We start from the raw sequence: 17,560 nt of genomic DNA on the forward strand, positions 1-17,560 counted from the left end.
CCCCCCCCCCCGTGTCGTTCCCCCCCCCCCCACAGCCTCCTCCCCATGCTGAGTAGTATATTGGAGATAAGAGTGTCACGGACTTTCCTACTGGGCTGGCTTTGAACCACGATCCCTCGATCTCAGCTTCCTGAGTGGCTAGGATGACAGGCATTAGCCACCAGTGCCTGGCCTCAGTCAGTAACTCAATGTCTAATTTCTGCCCCTGGGGTAGTCTCCAGGAGGGGTGGAAATGAGGCAGAGAGAGGCCCAGTGCCCAGCTGCCTTCTCTTCTTCCAACATGCCCACCAGCAAACCGGGCCTTCCACAGAGAGGCACGTGCTGCCCTGGGGTGGGGGGGGTGGGGGTGGGGGGATGGGGGTGGGCGGCAGCGGGAGGAAGGGCAGCAGAAGAGGCCTAGCTGCTCAATAAACACAGGCACACAATTCCGGAGAGCCAGAGGTCTCTGTCCTGTCTGTGGGGTGGCATGGGGGGGGGGGCATGGTGATTTCTGTGCTCAAGTCAGACAATAAGATAGTCCTTTTGTTTGGGTTAGTCATGGGGCTTGAACTCAGGGCCTTGATACTGTCCCTACAATTTTTGCTCAAGGCTAGTGTTCTACTGCATTGAGCCACATTTCCATTTCTAGCTTTTTGCTGGATCATTGGAGGTTAACTCTCAGGAAGTTGGGTGCTGGTAGCTCATGCCTGTCATCCTAGCTACTTAGGAGGCTGAGATCTGAGGATCAGAGTTCGAAGTCAGCCCAGGCAGGAAAGTCTGTGAGACTCCTATCTCTAATGAACCACCAGAAAACCAGAAGTGGTGCTGTGGCTCAAGTGGTAGAGTGATCTCCTTGATCTGAAGAGCTGAGGGACAGCACCCAGACCTAGAGTTCAAGCCCAGGATCAACCAAAAAAAAAAAAAAAGTCTCCTGGACTTTTCTAATCAGGGCTGGCTTTGAACTGTGATCCTCAGCTCTCAGCCTCCTGAGTAGCTAGGATGACAGGCAGGAGCCCACTGACACCCAGCTTGGGAGTTTTAATCATGATTTTTTCTGCTAAGCTAAACTGAGCTGCCTCCCCCCCCCCCCCCCGCCCTGCACACACAGACCTTGAACTTGCACAGATCCAGTTTTTTGTGCGATCTCTAGCCTGGGAGTCCTCTAAGGTTTCCAGGGCGGAGTCCTCTTGCGGGAGCCCTTGGCGCCTCTCAGAGCCAGCCTAGCTTCCTGGCAACCCCAGCAGCTTGGTCTCCCCGCTGTCCTGGGCGGGGCTGGCACTGCTTGGGACCCAGTAGCCATGGAGAGAGAATGTCAACAGTTTTTCTGAGGTGCAAAGAGCAGGTGTCCAGGAAACTCAGGGGCTGGGGACTCCCCACCACAGCAGATCTTGGGGGGTGGGGGGATGGGGGCAGGCGAATCCCCACATCGGAAGGCTCAGTCCTCACAGCCCCGATGACAGCGCTGGGACTCTGAAGGAGCACAAAGCAAGATGCAAATAGAAGTTGGGGTGCAGAGGATGGGGGTGGGGTGGGGGAGAGGGTCAAGGAAGGCTGCCATAGGGGTGGATTGCAAGGCAGTAAGAATTACTTTCTCCAGGTGCAGTGGGATGTGCCGTAATCCCAGCTACTCAGGAGGCAAAGATGGGGAAGATCGAGGGTTGAGGCCAGCCTTGAACTGTTTCCTGTCTCTTTTCTTCTTTTCTTTTCTTTAGTTGTGGGGCTTGAACTCTGGGCCTGGGCTCTTCAGCTCAAGGGGAGCCCTCGACCACTTGAGCCACAGCCCCACTTCCGGTTTTCTGGTGGTTCATTGGAGATAAGAGTCATACGGAGTTTCCTACCTGGGCTGGCTCTGAACCGTGATCCTCAGATCTCAGCCTCCTGAGTAGCTAGGATGACAGGTATGAGCCACCAGCACTCTGGCAATTCTAATTAAAAAAAAAAAAAAAATAAATGAATAAAAAGGGAACACAAGCCAGGTATGGTGGCTGAAACCTGTAATCTTGACTAAGACTTGGAAGGCTGAGGTTGGGAGGATCACAGTTGAAGGCCAACTGAGGCTAAAACAAAACACCCCCCCCAAACAACAACAACAACAAACTCAAGACCTCATCTCAACCAATAAAAATCGGAGCATGGTGATTCACACCTGTCATCCCAGTTAGGAACCTCCGGAGGAAGATCACAGTCCAAACCAGCCAGGGTATAAACACAAAGCCCTATTAGAAAAGTTGAAAAGAGAAAAAAAGCAAGCAAAAAAGAATTAGGGGTATGTGGCTTATGTGGTAGAGTACCTATATAACAAGTGCTAAGCCCTGAGTTCAAATCCTAGTGCCCACCCTACACACAAAGAAGTTAAACAGCAACAACAAAAATCCTCAAAGCTAGGGGAGGGAGAGAAAGGAGGAGAGAGAAGCTAAGCCTCCCACATGAGCCCTGGAAAGGTTCTTTTGTTGTCATGTCGTGTGCAGCTCAGGAGGCTGAGATCTGAGGATCACAGTTCAGAGCCAGCCTGGGCGGGAAAGGCTGTGAGACTTTTATCTCCAATGAACCACCCCAAACCAGAAGTGGCGCTGTGGCTCAACTGGTAGAGTGCCCATCCTGAGCCAAAGCAGCTCAGGGACAGTGCCCAGGCCCTGAGTTCAAGCCCCAGGACTGACAAAAAAAAAAGAACTGGGAGGAGGAGGGAGAATCTAGTCCCCCCCCCCCTCTGCCTCCCCTCCCCCTCCCCTCCTGCTGTCCAGCCCCCCTCCCTGCCTGAGATGCCCCATTAGCTGCTCACCCAGGCTGCTAGCCTGGCGGGGCTAATGGCCACTCCCGTACTTGCCTTCCTTCCTTCCGGCTCACTGCCTAACTCAGGGGTGCTCTCCAGCTGCTTGGAAAAGGGGGCCAGTGAACCCCACAGACATCTCAGGGCGTCAGGTGAGTCTCTACTGCTCTTCTCCCCTAAAACCCCCACCCCATCCCCCTAGGGCCCCCTGATCTACAGGGGTCTCCAGAATTGACATCCCCCCCAAGAGGCTTGTCCTTAGAGTGCTTCCTTGGGGTCCCCTTGGCCTACCCCTCTGTCTGCCGCCCCCCCACGTCTCTTCTTTGCTTCTGGGCCTTGGTGCCTGTCATAGGGGGCCCCCATTCACGGGGGACGCCGTCCCCCTTGCTGGGGGGGAAGGGGAGGGGGGCAGTGAACGCGTTGAGGGTGCTCTTGCTTATCTGCTCTGAGCTCTCTGCCCCTGCTCTTCGCTCAGAGTGTCAGGGATTAAGCGAGATCCCACCTCTACCCGTTCCAGGACTACACAGCCACCCTTATTTCGGGGGTTTCCCGCATGACACCCCCCCCACGGAGCCTCGATCTTATAAGAAGCCATCTGACAGCCCAGAAGGAAGAGGTGGAGGAGGAGGACGGAGGGCTGGACGCCCCGCTTCTGATCCAGCCCCCCACAGATCAGACCTCAAGAGATCCAGGGCAGCTTGAGAAAGGGGGTTTGGGGGACCCGAGCCCCCCCTCCCACCGTCCCCATGGACCTGCCCCCACAGCTGTCCTTTGCCCTCTACGTGGCTGCCTTCGCGTTGGGGTTCCCGCTCAACGTGCTGGCCATCCGGGGTGCCATGACCCACACCCGCCGCCGCCTCACGCCTAGCCTGGTCTACGCCCTGCATTTGGGGTGCTCCGACCTCCTGCTGGCGCTCACGCTGCCCCTGAAGGCTGTGGAGGCCCTGGCCTCGGGGACCTGGCCTCTGCCCCCCAGCCTCTGCCCTGTGTTTGCCCTGGCCCACTTTGCACCCCTCTACGCGGGCGGGGGCTTCCTGGCCGCCCTGAGCGCTGGCCGCTACCTGGGGGCTGCCTTCCCTTTCGGGTACCAGGCCCTCCGGAGGCCCCGCTATTCTTGGGGTGTCTGCGTGTTTATCTGGGCGCTGGTCCTCTGCCACCTGGGCCTGGTCCTGGGCCTGGAGGCCCCGGGGGGCTGGCTAGACAACAGCACCCACTCCTTGGGCATGAGCATCCCCATCAATGGCTCCCCGGTTTGCCTGGAGGCCTGGGACCCAGCCTCGGCTGGACCTGCCCGCCTCAGTTTCTCCATCCTGCTGTACTTCGTGCCCCTGGGGGTGACGGGGCTGAGCTACGCGGGCTGCCTGCGCGCCCTGGCGCTCTCGGGGCTCAGCCACCGGCGGAAGCTGCACGCGGCCTGGGTGGCGGGGGGCGCCCTGCTCACCCTGCTGCTCTGCCTGGGCCCCTACAACGCCTCCAACGTGGCTGACTTCCTGAACCCCAACCTGGGCGGACCCTGGAGGAAGCTGGGACTCATCACTGGGGCCTGGAGCGTGGTCCTCAACCCACTGGTGACTGGATATTTGGGTGCTGGCCCCAGACGGGGGACCGTGTGTGGGCCCAGAACCCAGGGAGGGCCCTCCCTGAAGTAGCTGCCCCAGCTGGGCCTACAGGTGGTCAGGAGGCAGGGGAAAGAGGGGTGCCTGCCGGTCCTTCTGATTGTCTGCCCACAGGCTGGACTCATAGGAAGGAGGCTTTGGAGGTGAGATGGTGGGGGGACGGTGCCAGCCTGGTGATTCTCTTTAGAAATCACCCCAAGAAACCGTACCCCAAGAAAGAACCTTTGAATCTGGAAAGAAGAGAGGAGGCAAGAAAAATGTAGAGGCCTCTGTCATACCATCTTGCGACCACAAGGTGGCAGCATGCAAACAGGAAGTTGGTGACAGTGGCTGACTGATAAACAGCTAATTTGTGCTTGTCTTTCTTGTGCATGCCTGTGTGCATGTGTGTGTGTGTGTGTGTGTGTGTGTGTGTGTGTGTGCGTGCGTGCCAGTCCTGGAGCTTGAACTCATGGCCTGTGTGCTGTCCCTGAGCTTTTCTACCCAAGTTACTGCTCTATTACTGGAGCCACAGCTCCACTTCTGGTTTTTTGCTGGTTGGGTAAAAACCAGGCACCAGTGGCTCATGCCTGTAATCCTAGCAACTCAGGAGGCTGAGATCTGAGGCTCATGGTTTGAAGCTACTCAGGGCAGAAAAGTCCCAGTGAGACTCTTGTCTCTAATTAATCACTCAAAAATCAGAAGTGGTGCTGTGGCTTAAGTGGTAGAGCACTAGCTTTGAGCACAAAGAGGCTCAGGAACAGTGCCCAGGCCCTGAGTTCAAGCCCCACAACTACACACACACACACACACACACACAAGTGTCTCATGGATTTCCTTGCCCCCAGGGTTGGCTTTGAACCAGGATCCTCCAGATCTCATTCTCCTGAGTTAGCTGGTATTACAGGAATAAACTACCAACATGCTTAGCTTAATATGGTATCTTTATTATACCTTCCCTTATCTTCCAAAATAGAGGGTTTTATTTGTTTGTCTGTTATGGGGCTTGAACTCAGGGCCTGGGCTCTGTCCCTGAGCTCTTCAGCTCAAGGTGAGCACTCTACCACTTGAACCAAAGTGCTACTTCTGGTTTTCTGGTGGTTCATTGGAGATGAGAGTCTCATGGACTTTTCTGCCTGGGCTGGTGATCCTCAGATCTCAGCCTCTTGAGTAGCTAGAGTTATAGATTGAACCACCAGCATCCGCCCCGCCCCCTCACCCCCTCCAAAAAAAGTTTTTATTCCCTGTTATACTTTTTTTTGGGGGGGGGGGGGAGGGTCCAGTCGTGGGGTCTGAACTCTGGGCCTGGGCGCTGTCCCTCAGCTCTTCAGCTCAAGGCTAGCGCTCTACCACTTGAGCCACAGCGGTACTTCCGGCTTTTTTCTTTTTGCTTACGTGGTGCTGAGGAATCGAACCCAGGGCCTCAGGCATGCAAGGCAAGCACTCTACCACTGAGCCACCTTCCCAGCCCTCCCTGTTATACTTTTTAACGACCTCCTGGAGACAGTTTATCTGTGGTGACATTCACCGGACCTGAGCTCAAAACGGCCAGCGATTCTGAGTACATTTACAGAGGCATAGGCCAGAAGATGATGTTGTTCTAGAACATTCCACCCTTCCAATACGATCTCTATTTTACTCTTGTTCGGTTCATTTCCACAGGAGGTTCTCAAGACAATCTCTAGCTCTTTAAAAAAATTTGCCTATTCTGAGTCTTTCATGGAAATGAAATTATATAGATTGTGTGGCCTTTTGTGTCCAGCTTGCTTTGTGAACTGCCTATTTTATTTCCCCTTGGAGCGGGGTGGGTTGTAGCATGCATGGGTCTCTCTCTCTCTCTCTTCCTATCTCTCTCTCTCCCTCTCCCTCCCTCCTTCCCTCCCTCCCTCTCTCTCTCTTTCTCTCTGAGCTTGAACTCAGGACCTGGGTGCTGCTATCTCTGAATTTTTTTTCCCCTCAAGGCTGGCACTCTCCTGCTTAAGCCACGCCTCCACTTCCAGCTTTTGGTGGTTCATGGGAGATCAGAGTCTCATGGACTTTCCTGCCTTGGCTGGCTTCGAACCACGATCCTCCAGATCCTGAGTCGTTGGGATGACCGGCATGAACCACGGCACCCGGCTTGGCTGTGTCCATGATCATCTCTGCAACTGTCCCAGGGATCCCCCAGGGCACTGGGCCCCCCCACGACCTGGATCATCAGCACTCTAGAAGGTGGAGAAGAGACCTGGGGGATGGGAGGGCCAGCCGCTGGGGCGGCCCTGTGGTGGAATTTGCTCTCCTCTTTTGCATATGGACCGATTGATGGAGCCCATGACAGACATCTCCTGCTTCTGCTCCTGGGCCGCCCCTTCGAGCTCCGTGTGGATAAATAGGGCAGCGCAGGTGGACGGGAGGAGCCCAGAGAAAGGGTACAGGGGGCGGCTCAGGGCTCAAGCTGGGAGCCCAGGAATCCAGGCCGGCCCTGCTCAGAGAGGTGAGTTCAGAGGCTGCCGGCGTGATATTGCTCCTGGCGATTGGATAAAACGCTTCTTTATTTCTTTTATCATTTGTTTGTACCTGTTCTGGGGCTTGAACTCAGGCCTGGGCGCCATCCCTGAGCTTTTTTATTTTTGCTCAAGGTTGCCACTTTACCACTTGAACCACAGCGCCATTTCAGGCTTTTTCTGTGTATGAGGTACTGAGGAATCCAACCCAGGACTTCATGCATGCTAGGCAAGCACTCTACCACTGAGCCACCTTCCCAGCCCTTTTCCAGCTTTTTTGATTTTGGTGGTTCAGGCTGACTTAGAACTGCGATCCTCCAGATCTCAGCCTCCTGAGGAGCTAGAATAACAGGCCTGAGCCACTGACCGTTATTATGAAATCCTGAGCCCTGGGTTAACCAGTCTCTCTCCCTCCCCCCCATTTTCCACCCAGATGACCACTTTCTCGCTCTCTCTCTCTCTCTCTCTCTGCAGCGCCTGGCATCATGGGGTTGCACATGGACAGGGCGTATTTTGTGGGCCATCACTGGCTTTACTTCTCTGTGTACCTCGTGGCCTTCATGGTAGGCCTCCCACTCAACCTGCTGGCGCTGGTGGTGTTCGTGGGCAAACTCCGCCGGCGCCCGGTGGCCGTGGACGTGCTGCTGCTCAACCTGACGCTGTCCGACCTGCTGCTGCTGCTCTTCTTGCCCTTCCGCATGGTGGAGGCGGCCAGCGGCCTGCGCTGGCCTCTGCCCTTCATCCTGTGCCCGCTGTCCAGCTTCCTCTTCTTCACCACCGTGTACCTCACCTCCCTCTTCCTGGCGGCCGTGAGCGTTGAGCGCTTCCTCAGCGTGGCCTACCCGCTGTGGTATCGAACCCGGCCCCGCCTGGGCCAGGCCATCATGGTCAGCGTGGGCTGCTGGCTGCTGTCCGGGGCCCACTGCAGCGTGATCTACGTGGCGGAATTCTCTGGAAACTCTTCCGAGAGCCAAGGAAGCAATGGGACGTGTTACCTGGAGTTCCGAGATGACCAGCTGGCCGTGGTGTTGCCCGTGCGGCTCACCATGGCCGTGTTGCTTTTTGGGGTACCCCTGCTCATCACCAGCTATTGCTACGGGCGCCTGGTGTGGCTGCTGGGCCGGGGGGCCAGCCGGCGGCGGAGGACCCGGGTTTTGGGGCTCCTGATCGCCACGCTGCTCAACTTCATCGTGTGCTTCGGGCCCTACAATGTGTCTCACATAGTGGGGTTCATGCAGGGGGTGAGCCCCACCTGGAGGGGCTACGTGCTGCTGCTCAGCACCCTCAACTCCTGCGTGGACCCCCTCGTCTACTACTTCTCCTCCTCCCGCTTCCAAGTCGACTTCCAGAACCTTCTGCGGAGGCTGGTAGGGGGCAGGAGCCCCCTGGCTGTGGACAGCAGCCTGGAACTGAAAGGGAAGGGGGGAGGGGGGCAGAGGGAGGCCTGAGGGGGGCTCTCCCACCCCCCTCAGGCCTGGGAGATGGAAATGGGGTACCCAGGAGAGCTTGGGAGCTCTCTGCGGATGGGCAGGCAGGACCCCACAGCGGCAGGCTGGGGTGACTCAAGACCCAGCTGACCCAGCTCTAAATCGTTTTTCTTTCTGCGGGGAAGGAGGGGCTACTGAGATTTGAACTTGGGGTCTTGCAGTTGCTCTACCACTTGAGTCATGTCCCACTCAGTCCCCCTTTTCTTTGCTTTCGTTTATGGCGTGGGCACTGTCTCTGAGCCCTTTTTGCTCAAGGCTGGCACTCTACCACTTGAGCCACTGTGCCACTTCCTTCTTTTTGCTGGTTCGTTGGAGATAAGAGTCTCCCAGACTTTCCTGCCTGGGCTTTGAACCCTGATCCTCAGATCTCAGCCCCCTGAGTAGCTAGGATGACAGGCGTGAGCCACCAGCGTCCAGCTGGATAAGGTCTCCATGGTTTTTGGTTTGGCTTGGTTTGGACTGTAATCCGCCTATTTATGCCTTCCTACTAGAAATGATTATGAATGGACCACCACAGCCAGCTTACTGACATGGGGTCTTGATAACTTTTTCTTTGGTTGTGTTTTGGGTTTTGTTTGTACTTCCGGGACTGGCTAGAACTGCCATTCCCCCCCCACCCCCATTTCCATGCCCTCCTTGCCCCTCCCAAGCCCTGACGCAGAGCTGGGGTTACAGGTGTGCGCTACCACTGCTGACCCTCAAACCCTGCCTTTCTCAGGGTGTTACCACCAAGCCAATTCTTGCCTCTCTCCTCCCCCGCCCCTTGCTCATCCTCCTTCAGGCACCGGATGGGGCAAGGCCCAGCAGCAGGCCACGCCCTCTTTCTTGACTTCATATCAGTGGTGTGGGGGGGTAGGTGAGGGGCAGAGGGAGTGGAGGGAACTGTCCAGTGGTTTAGGACAGGAGAGGGGAGAAGGATGGGGGGGGGAATGAGGCAGCAATCTTTCTCTCATGGACTTTTCTAGAAAGTTCTCACAGCTGGAGAAATTCAGATGTAGCAGGGACAATGATAAACAGTAAGAGAAGAAAAATGTGCCCTAATAAATCGGCTAACAAACCAAAGAGAGATGGCGTGCGGTCTTTGCCTCATTTCCTTTGCACATGGCCACCGGGCCTGGGGTGGAGGCGCAGCGGCCCGGGCTCAGCCACAAGCCTGCCACCAGCAGAGGGCGCCACCTGCATTAAGCAACCAAACAAGACCTGGGAAGGTGGCTCCGTGGTAGAGCGCTTGCCTTGCATGCACGAGGCCCTGGGTTCGATTCCTCAGCACCACGTAAGCAGAAAGAGCCGGAAATGGCGCTGTGTCTCAAGTGGTAGGGACTTGCCTTGAGCTGAAGAGCTGAGGGACAGCGCCCAGGCCCAGAGTTCAAGCCCCACAACTGACAAAAAAGAAAAGAACCCAAACAAACCACGCATACAACATTCCCATTTGGTGATGCTGCGATTTGAACTCAGAGCCTCATATATTCCAGAGGCAATGGCAGACCCAGAGCTAGGAGATGGTGCCTAACCAGAAAGACCTTGATCAGCATACTGTCCTTTTCTTTTCTTTTCCTTTTGGTCAGTCACGGGGCCTGAACTCTGGGCCTGGCGCTGTCCCTCAGCTCTTCAGCTCAAGGCTAGCGCTCTACCACTTGAGCCACAGCGCCACTTCTGGCTTTTTCTGCTTATGTGGTGCTGAGGAATGGAACCCAGGGCCTCATGCATGCGAGGCAAGCGCTCTACCACTGAGCCACCTTCCCAGGCCTTGCCTGGCCTTTTCTTTTGTCAGTCACGGGGCTTGAATTCAGGGCCCAGGCTCTCTCTCTGAGCTACTTTTGCTCAAGGCTGGTGCTCTACCACGTAAGCCACAGCTCTGATTCTGGTTTTTTTCTTTTTGTTGTTGATGAATTAGAAATAGTCACACAGGGGCTGGGAAGGTGGCTCAGTGGTAGAATGCTTGCCTTGAATGCCTGAGGCCCTGGGTTCGATTCCTCAGCACCACATAAGCAAAAAGAAAAAAAAAAAGAAATAGTCACACAGACTTTTCTGCCTGGGCTGGCTTTGAACCATGATCCTCAGATCTCAGCTTCCTGAATAACCCGGACAGGTGTGAGCCACTGGCGCCAGCTTCATTCCTTGATTTTCTTACTTTATGTCCTTCCTGTTTCCCCACCCAGGGAACCTCAGGCCAGCCAAATAGATGGCCCTGATTTGCATATCAGGTACATTCATATTTATATGTAAATTTCCCACTAATGGTAAATGTTTGGGGGTGCACGTGGCTCCTTTTATAAGAGCCTTCTATAGGAGCCCCTTGGGGGCTACAGAGAGTCTGGGTGTTAGGGGCTGGGAATGTGGCTTAGTGGTACAGTGCTTGTCTAGCATTCATGAAGCCCTGGGTTCAATTTCTCAGTACCACATACATAGAAAAAGCCAGAAGTGGTGCTGTGGCTCAAGTGGTAGAGTGCTAACCCTGAGCAAAAAGAAGCTCAGGGACAGTGCCCAGGCCCTGAGTTCAAGCCCCAGGACTGACCAAAAAAAAAAAAAAAATGAAGCAAGAGGAGAGAAGGCTGGGTTGATAATAAGAGGATTATCAATGATGGGAAAGGGTGCTAATTTAGCCAGGCACCAGTGGGCCGAGGGTCCCTGAGAAATAAAGACCGGAGGGAAACGGTGCCACACTTAAATATGGTTCTGGTGCACAACAGAACGAGCCAGGCTGCCCTGGGGCGGAGGGAAAGAAAGAGACTGTGGAAGACGGGGTTTTAGTAAGAGTTGTGACATTCTGAATTCCGTGTCTTCTTTGCCGCAAAGAGAAAAGAGGAAAGAGGAAAGAGGCTGGGCTCCATAGTTCTCATCTGCCATCCCAGACCCTTGGGAGGTGGAGATAGGAGGCTCAAGGCCTGCTAGTTTTTTCCAATTTAAAAAAAAGCTGAGCACTGGTGGGTCACGCCTGTAATCCTAGTTATTCGGGAGGCTGAGATCTGAGGATCGAGGTTCAAAGATAGCCCAGGCAGGAAAGTCCATGAAATTCTAATCTCCACTTAACCACCAGAAAACCGGAAGTGGCGCTGTGGCTCAAGTGGTAGAGCGCTCGCCTTGAGCTGAAGAGCTCAGGGACGGAGCCCAGGCCCAGAGTTCAAGCCCCGCGACCAACAACACAACCAAAAAAAAAGTAGCTGGGCTCTGGTGGCTCACGCTTGTCCTCCTAGATACTCAGGAGGCTGAGATCTGGAGGATTTTGGTTCGATCCCAGGCCAGGTAGGAAAGTCCATGAGATCCTTATCTCAAACTACCTAGAAAAAGCTGGAAGTGGCGCTGTGGTGGAGTGCTGAGAGCAAAAGACAAGGAAAGAAAGAAAGAAAGAAAGAAAGAAAGAAAGAAAGAAAGAAAGAAAGAAAGAAAGAAAGAAAGAAAGAAAGAAAGAAAGAAAGGAAGGAAGGGAAGGAAGGAGAGGGGCAGGGAGGGAGGGAAGGAGGGAGAGGGGCAGGGAGGGAGAGAAGGAGGGAGGGAAAAAGAGAAAGAATGAAGAAAATAAAGGAAGGAAAAAAAGAAGGAAGGAAAAAGAGCAAGAAGGGGAGAGAGAGAGAGAGAAGAAGGAGGGGCACCAAGGGGAAACTGAGTCACTCCAGGACAATGATGTCTAGTTATAGAGTCTAACTACAGACTGAGAAGCTGGTGGCCCCCAGGAAACTAGGGGACCCTGCTTGAGGCTGGCTATTTCCAGGAGTTCTGGAACATATCTCCACACACTCCCCCCCCCCCCCCCCAAGAATAAAGCTTTTCATTATCTGTTATTTTTATTTTGTTTTTATTTTCTTTGGCTTTCCTGTGTCCTGGGGCTGTTTTCCTAGAGAGACTGGCATTTGAGGGAGGCTGGGTTAGATCGAGGGGGGGGACTTCCCCCCTTGCCTCGACCAGGGCTGAGTCCCTGGGACACAGTGAACCCTGGTTCCTCAGAGACGCAGGATGGTGGGGCATAACCCAGCTCCTTCTCCCGCCCCACAGCAAAGTCAATAATTGCTCTGGGCAGTGCTGGCAGGTGGCACTGCGGCCCGGGGTGGGCAGTGGACAGCGGTGTGTGCAGACCGTGTTGGAACGGGCCGGGGGCCTGGCATTCACCGTGCAGCCTCGAACCCAGGACATCAAGGAATGTGTGTGTGCGGCTATGTGGGTGTATGTGTGGGGGGGTGTCTCCTGACTCTGCCTTTATTCTATTCTTTTCTTCTTTCTTTCTTTCCTTTTTAGGTCCAAGACTGGAACTCGAACACAGTACCTGCTGCTGCTTTGACTCACTGGCTGGTGCTCTTCTAACAGAACCACACCTCCAACATCTGCTTTTCTTCTTCTTTTAAAAAAAAATCAGTTGTGGGGCTTGAACTTGGGGCCTGGACACTTGTCCCTGAGTTCCTTGGAGGCACAGCTCTACTTCTGACATTTAAAAAAAAAATCTATTTTGGTGACTCATTGGAGATCAGATGCTCACTGACTTTCCTGCCTGGGCTGGGCTTTGGAACCACGATCCTCTAGATCACAGCCTCCCGGAGAAGTGAGGATTCCCAGACTCCAGCCTTCCCAGGACCCATGGCAGACCGGTACAGCACGTGGATCCTGGCGGCCTACGTGGCCATATTCATCACCGGCCTCCCGGCTAACCTCGTGGCTCTGCGGGCCTTTTTGGGGAGACTCCAACAGCCACACCCAGCCCCGGTGCACGTCCTGCTGCTCAGCCTCACGCTGGCCGACCTGCTGCTGCTGCTACTGCTGCCTTTCAAGATGGCAGAGGCGGCGTGGGGCTTTGTGTGGCCACTGCCCAGGGCCCTGTGCGCGCCCACGGCCTTCGCCCAGTACAGCAGCATCTACTGCAGCACTGGGCTGCTGGCGGCCATCAGCGTGGAGCGCTATTTGGGGGTGGCCTTCCCGGTGAGGTACAAGCTGGCCCGGAGGCCGCTGCACGGCGTGCTGGCCGCCTTGCTGGCCTGCACGCTGGCCTGCGGCCATTGCACCATCGTTATCGTCATTGAGTACGTCAACGCCACGCAGCTGGCCACAGCTGGCCGCAGCTGCTACGGCGACTTCACGGCGGCCCAGCTGGCCGTGCTGCTGCCCGTGCGCCTGGAGCTGGGCCTCGTTCTCTTCCTGCTGCCGCTGATCATCACCGCCTTCTGCTACTGGCGCCTGGTGCGGCTGGTGTGGGGCCAGGCCCACGCGGGACCGCGGCGGCGCAGGGCGGCCGGGCTGGCCCTGGTCAGCCTGCTCAGCTTCCTGCTCTGCTTCGGGCCCTACAATGTGTCCCACGCCGTGGGCTTCTACCTGCACACAAGCCCGCCGTGGCGCGTGGATGCCCTGATCTTCACGGCCCTCAATGCCAGCCTGGACCCGTTGCTGTTCTACTTCTCTTCTTCCACGGTGCGCAGAACTTTCTGGAAAGGGGTGAAGGAGTGCCATCGCCAGGGTGCTTCTCTGTGGGGCTGTAGAGCCAAGGAGATGGGGGAGGCCGCCAGTGGGAGCCCAGGCCCGGGCCACGCTGAAGCCACTCTGGGCTCAGAGTCTTCCCCAGGCTAGTCGTGTCTACCCGCTGAGGATTTGGAGGTTTGGGGGGGGGCAACCCCAAAAGCTGGGAAAACTTGGAGTTGGAGGTGGGGAGGGATGGGGGTGGCTCTTAGAAATGTTATTTTGTTGTTGTTGTTGTTGTTAGTGGTAGGGCTTGAACTCAGGGCCTAGATGCTGTCCCTGAGCCTCTTTTTGCTCAAGGCTAGCGCTCTGCTACTTGAGCCACAGCACTATTCCCAGTTTCTGTATGGTTTCTTGGAGATAAGTGTGTCACAGACTTTCCTGCCCAGGCTGGCTTCAAATCACGATCCTCAGATCTCAGCCTCCTGAGGAGCTAGGATGACAGGTGTGAGCCGCCAGTGCCCCAGCACAGAGCGGTATCTTTTTGTTTATTTTTTTTGTGTGTGTGCTAGTCCAGGGGCTTGAACTCAGAACTCAGGGCCTGAGCACTGTCCCTGAGTTGCTTTTGTTCAAGGCTAGCACTCTACCACTTGAGCCACAGTGCCACTTCTGGCTTTTTCTGTGTATGTGGTACTGAGGAACTGAACCCAGGGCTTCATGCATGCTAGGCAAGCACTCTACCACTGAGCTACCTTCCCAGCTCAAAGAGCAGAATCTTAAAGCTTTGAAGCAAGCCCTGAGTCTGGTTTCACCCTGTCAGTGCTGGAAAGAAATGGATAGCCAGAGATGGAAGAGTACTACATTGTAGTGAAAAAGACGCAGGCTTGGGGGAGTCCTAACCTGGGATGGGGCGGGGGAGGGTGATTTGGGGGCTTGGGCTGCTCATGGTTGGACTCTGGGTTGCTTGGCTGAGTTCTAGAAGCAGCTTCCTGAGGGTTTGTGCTGTGTCTTCTGTGTTCAGCTTGGAGCGGAGCAAGATATGGAGGGGTTGTCTTTATACCCCATCCTGAGCCAATGGCTTGGAACCAATCTTTCTAAGAGCAAAGCTTCCCTTCCTCGGACACTCCCCCCCCCCCCCCCCCGCCCCTGAGCCCAATCTGGTCCAGAAGATGGCATAAATAAATAAATAAATATGAACTCTGAAGGGTGGGACCCTGATCGCCGTGGTGTTGAGATCCAGACAGCGCAGCAGAGGAAGAAATGTGGACAGATGGTGTGCACAGGCGCAGATCCAGTGGCATCCCAACAGACCCGGGAGGGACACAGAAAGAGGGGGCAGTGGAGCCTGGCTCTGAGCTGTCTGTCTGTCTGCCTGGTCTGTTCCTGGGCCTAGAAACACTTTCTGTGCTGCTCAGGAACATTTCATCTGTCCTGCTCTCCTCCAGTGCAGAGTCTTTTGGCTGGCTCTGGGCTGGCCTCCCTCATTTCTCGGCCTTCACAAGCCCCGCCCCCTCTTGGGTGCTCCCCTACCCCCCCCCCCCCCCCCCGGAATCTCACTTTGTCAATCATGGGGCTTGAACTCAGGACCAGGGTGTTGTCCCTGAGCTCTTTTGCTCAAGGCTGGCTAGTGCTCTACCGCTTGAGCCACAATGCCACTTCCGGTTTTCTGGTGGTTTATGGGAGATAAGAGTCTCATGGACTTTCCTGCCTGGGCTGGCTTTGAACCACGATCCTCAGATCTCAGCCTCTTGAGTAGCTAGAATGACAGGTGCAATGGCTTCTGGGAGGCCATGGGGGGCAACAGGAGCCTGGGCCGAGAGGAAGCGACTGGATTGCTCCGTGCCATCCAGGCGTCCACCACCTCCCATCCTGGCACATTGAAGAAACTCACGCCTGCTCAGGGCTGAGCCAAATCCCCGCCAACCCCGAGGTTCTCAGCCACAGGAAGTACAAAATAAAGCGCTCTGCCCCATGCCGCTGGCTCACGCCTGTCATCATCCAGGCTACTCAGGAGGCTGAGATCTGAGGACTGAGATTCAAAGCCAGCTCAGGCAGGAAAACCCTGGAGACTCTTCTCTCCCATGAACCACCAGAAAACCAGAAGTGGAGCTGTGGCTCAAGTGGCAGAGCAAAAGAACTTAGGACCGTGTCCAGGCCCTCAGTTCAAGCCTCAGGGCTGGTGTGCACACATGTGTACACACACACACACACACACACACACACACACACACGCACCCCCCCCCCCCATTACATAAAAAATAAGATAAAAGGTTTTACTCTTTACAGAGGTATGAGAACATTGCCAGAAGTGGTCTGAGACTCACAGGGCAGAGCTTTAGTTCCATGCTTACAAGGCCCGGACCTGCCAAGTGGGCCGCTCAGGCCAGTCATCCTAGCTACTCCACAGGGAGAGATCGGAAGGATCATGGTTCAAAGCCGGCTAGGAGAGAGGAAGAAGAGCTGTGAAACTCCATCTCAACAAAGATGCTGAGTGTGGTGGTGGGTGCCTGCTGTGAGGGGGGGGGCGGATTATCCATCAGGAGATGGAGGCTGGGGCCAGCCTGCGGATATTTGAAACAGACAAAGTGGAACTGAGCTCCCGAGGTGGGGCCTGGCCAAAGGAAGTAGAGCACTTGTTTAGCAAGTGTGAGGCCTCAAGTTCAAACCCCAGCACTGCCAACAAAAGAGAGAGAGAGGAGAGAGGGAGAGGGAGAGAAAGGAAGAGAGAACAAGAGGGAGAAAGAAAAGAACGAGAGACAGAAAGAGAGAAAAGAGTCTGGTTGGAGGCGTGGTTCAGGTGGTAGAGTGCCAGCCATTGCGTGAAAGCAGGCATCAGGTGCCGAGTTTGAGTCCTGCTCTCAGATCTAAAGAAGAAGACAGGAACCCAGTAGCCAGGAGGGAAAATCGAGACTTCTAACCCTGGCACATAGTAAACTTCATGGGGCTGGCTGAGTTCCTTCTGTGAACATCCGGGTACCTGCATAGTTCTGGGGTGTCCATCTCCCCCCTTCCCCGGCACTCCTGGGGCCCCCGAGCAAGAGGACAGATGGGTAAACAGAAATAGGAAGGCATGGTTAATGAATAACGTGAAGGGTAGCCTAGAATTGGCAGCTACCAGGAAACGCAGGTGGCAGGAATTGGCGGATGCCCCTGCCCCCTGCCCCCCCGAAAAAACTAACAGGCTTGGCTTTGTGGCAATTGCCATGTGAGGGAAGATGTTATTGGGTGGGCATGGAAGGTTCTAGAAAAGTGTCCAGGATGGCAGCTTTCTCCTTCGGATCGCTCTCTCCCTGCCTCTGAGCTTCCTCAGCGCCTGGCTATGGTTCAAGATTTTTTTTTTTCTTCTCTTTTTGTTTGCCTAACCCCCATTTTTTTCCTCACCCCCCGCTTTTTATCCTTTGCCTGTAGTGAGCAGGAAGCGGGGACATTGTTCAGCCGTGAGTGAGGCATGCCAGCCCGGATATTGGATCAAAGATTCTTTGAACCTTCGGAAGACACCGTGCGGTAATCCAGTCAGCTACGTGTCTCCGGCTTCAAAGGCCGATCGGGGACCCCAGATGGCCCAGGGAGAAAGTCTTCGCAAAGAAAGGGGGGGGGGCACCTGACCCCATGTTCTTGATGCTGCCCTGGGAAAGAACCCTAGGACACATCCAAGCAAAACCCAAGAAAGTTCATCAGTAAAAAGCACAGAAAGAGGAAGAAGCCGGGTGCTGTAGCTCACACCTGTAATCCCAGCTACTCAGGAGGCTGAGATCTGAGGATTGCAGTTCAAAGCCAGCCTGGGCAGGAAAGTCCATGAGAGTCTTGTGTCCAACAAACCACCAAATTAAAAAAAAAAAAAAGAGCTAGGAGTGGAGCTATGGCTCAAGGGGT

The 17,560-nt window shown here is 55.1% G+C and overlaps 2 protein-coding genes across 2 annotated transcripts; both read left to right on the forward strand.

The window, feature by feature from the left end:
- Positions 1 to 2,799: 2,799 nt before the first annotated feature.
- Positions 2,800 to 4,768, forward strand: Ffar1 (free fatty acid receptor 1). Its single transcript, XM_042668048.1, has 2 exons — positions 2,800 to 2,898; positions 3,264 to 4,768. Exon 2 carries the CDS (start codon positions 3,493 to 3,495, stop codon positions 4,393 to 4,395), a length of 903 nt encoding a protein of 300 aa, XP_042523982.1. The 5' UTR covers positions 2,800 to 2,898; positions 3,264 to 3,492; the 3' UTR covers positions 4,396 to 4,768.
- Positions 4,769 to 6,356: 1,588 nt separating this feature from the next.
- On the forward strand, positions 6,357 to 17,132 carry LOC122097334. The gene is made up of 5 exons (XM_042667765.1): positions 6,357 to 6,814; positions 7,299 to 8,266; positions 12,824 to 13,702; positions 15,783 to 15,841; positions 17,096 to 17,132. Exons 1-5 carry the CDS (start codon positions 6,631 to 6,633, stop codon positions 17,130 to 17,132), a joined length of 2,127 nt encoding a protein of 708 aa, XP_042523699.1. The 5' UTR covers positions 6,357 to 6,630.
- The last annotated feature ends 428 nt before the right edge of the window (positions 17,133 to 17,560 follow it).

Source organism: Dipodomys spectabilis, unplaced genomic scaffold, assembly GCF_019054845.1.
Source record: "Dipodomys spectabilis isolate Male_0828 unplaced genomic scaffold, ASM1905484v1 ptg000422l, whole genome shotgun sequence".
Classification (NCBI taxonomy): domain Eukaryota; kingdom Metazoa; phylum Chordata; class Mammalia; order Rodentia; family Heteromyidae; genus Dipodomys; species Dipodomys spectabilis.

Bases quoted from the DNA above. Each gene is read 5' to 3' on its own strand.
- Ffar1 (XM_042668048.1), top strand. From the start codon at position 3,493: ATGGACCTGCCCCCACAGCTGTCCTTTGCCCTCTACGTGGCTGCCTTC.
- LOC122097334 (XM_042667765.1), top strand. From the start codon at position 6,631: ATGGACCGATTGATGGAGCCCATGACAGACATCTCCTGCTTCTGCTCC. The intron at 13,703-15,782 runs GTGCGCAGAACT...GAACCACCAGAA, and splicing joins TCTACTTCTCTTCTTCCACG to AACCAGAAGTGGAGCTGTGG. The intron at 15,842-17,095 runs GCCCTCAGTTCA...CTTTGCCTGTAG, and splicing joins GAACTTAGGACCGTGTCCAG to TGAGCAGGAAGCGGGGACAT.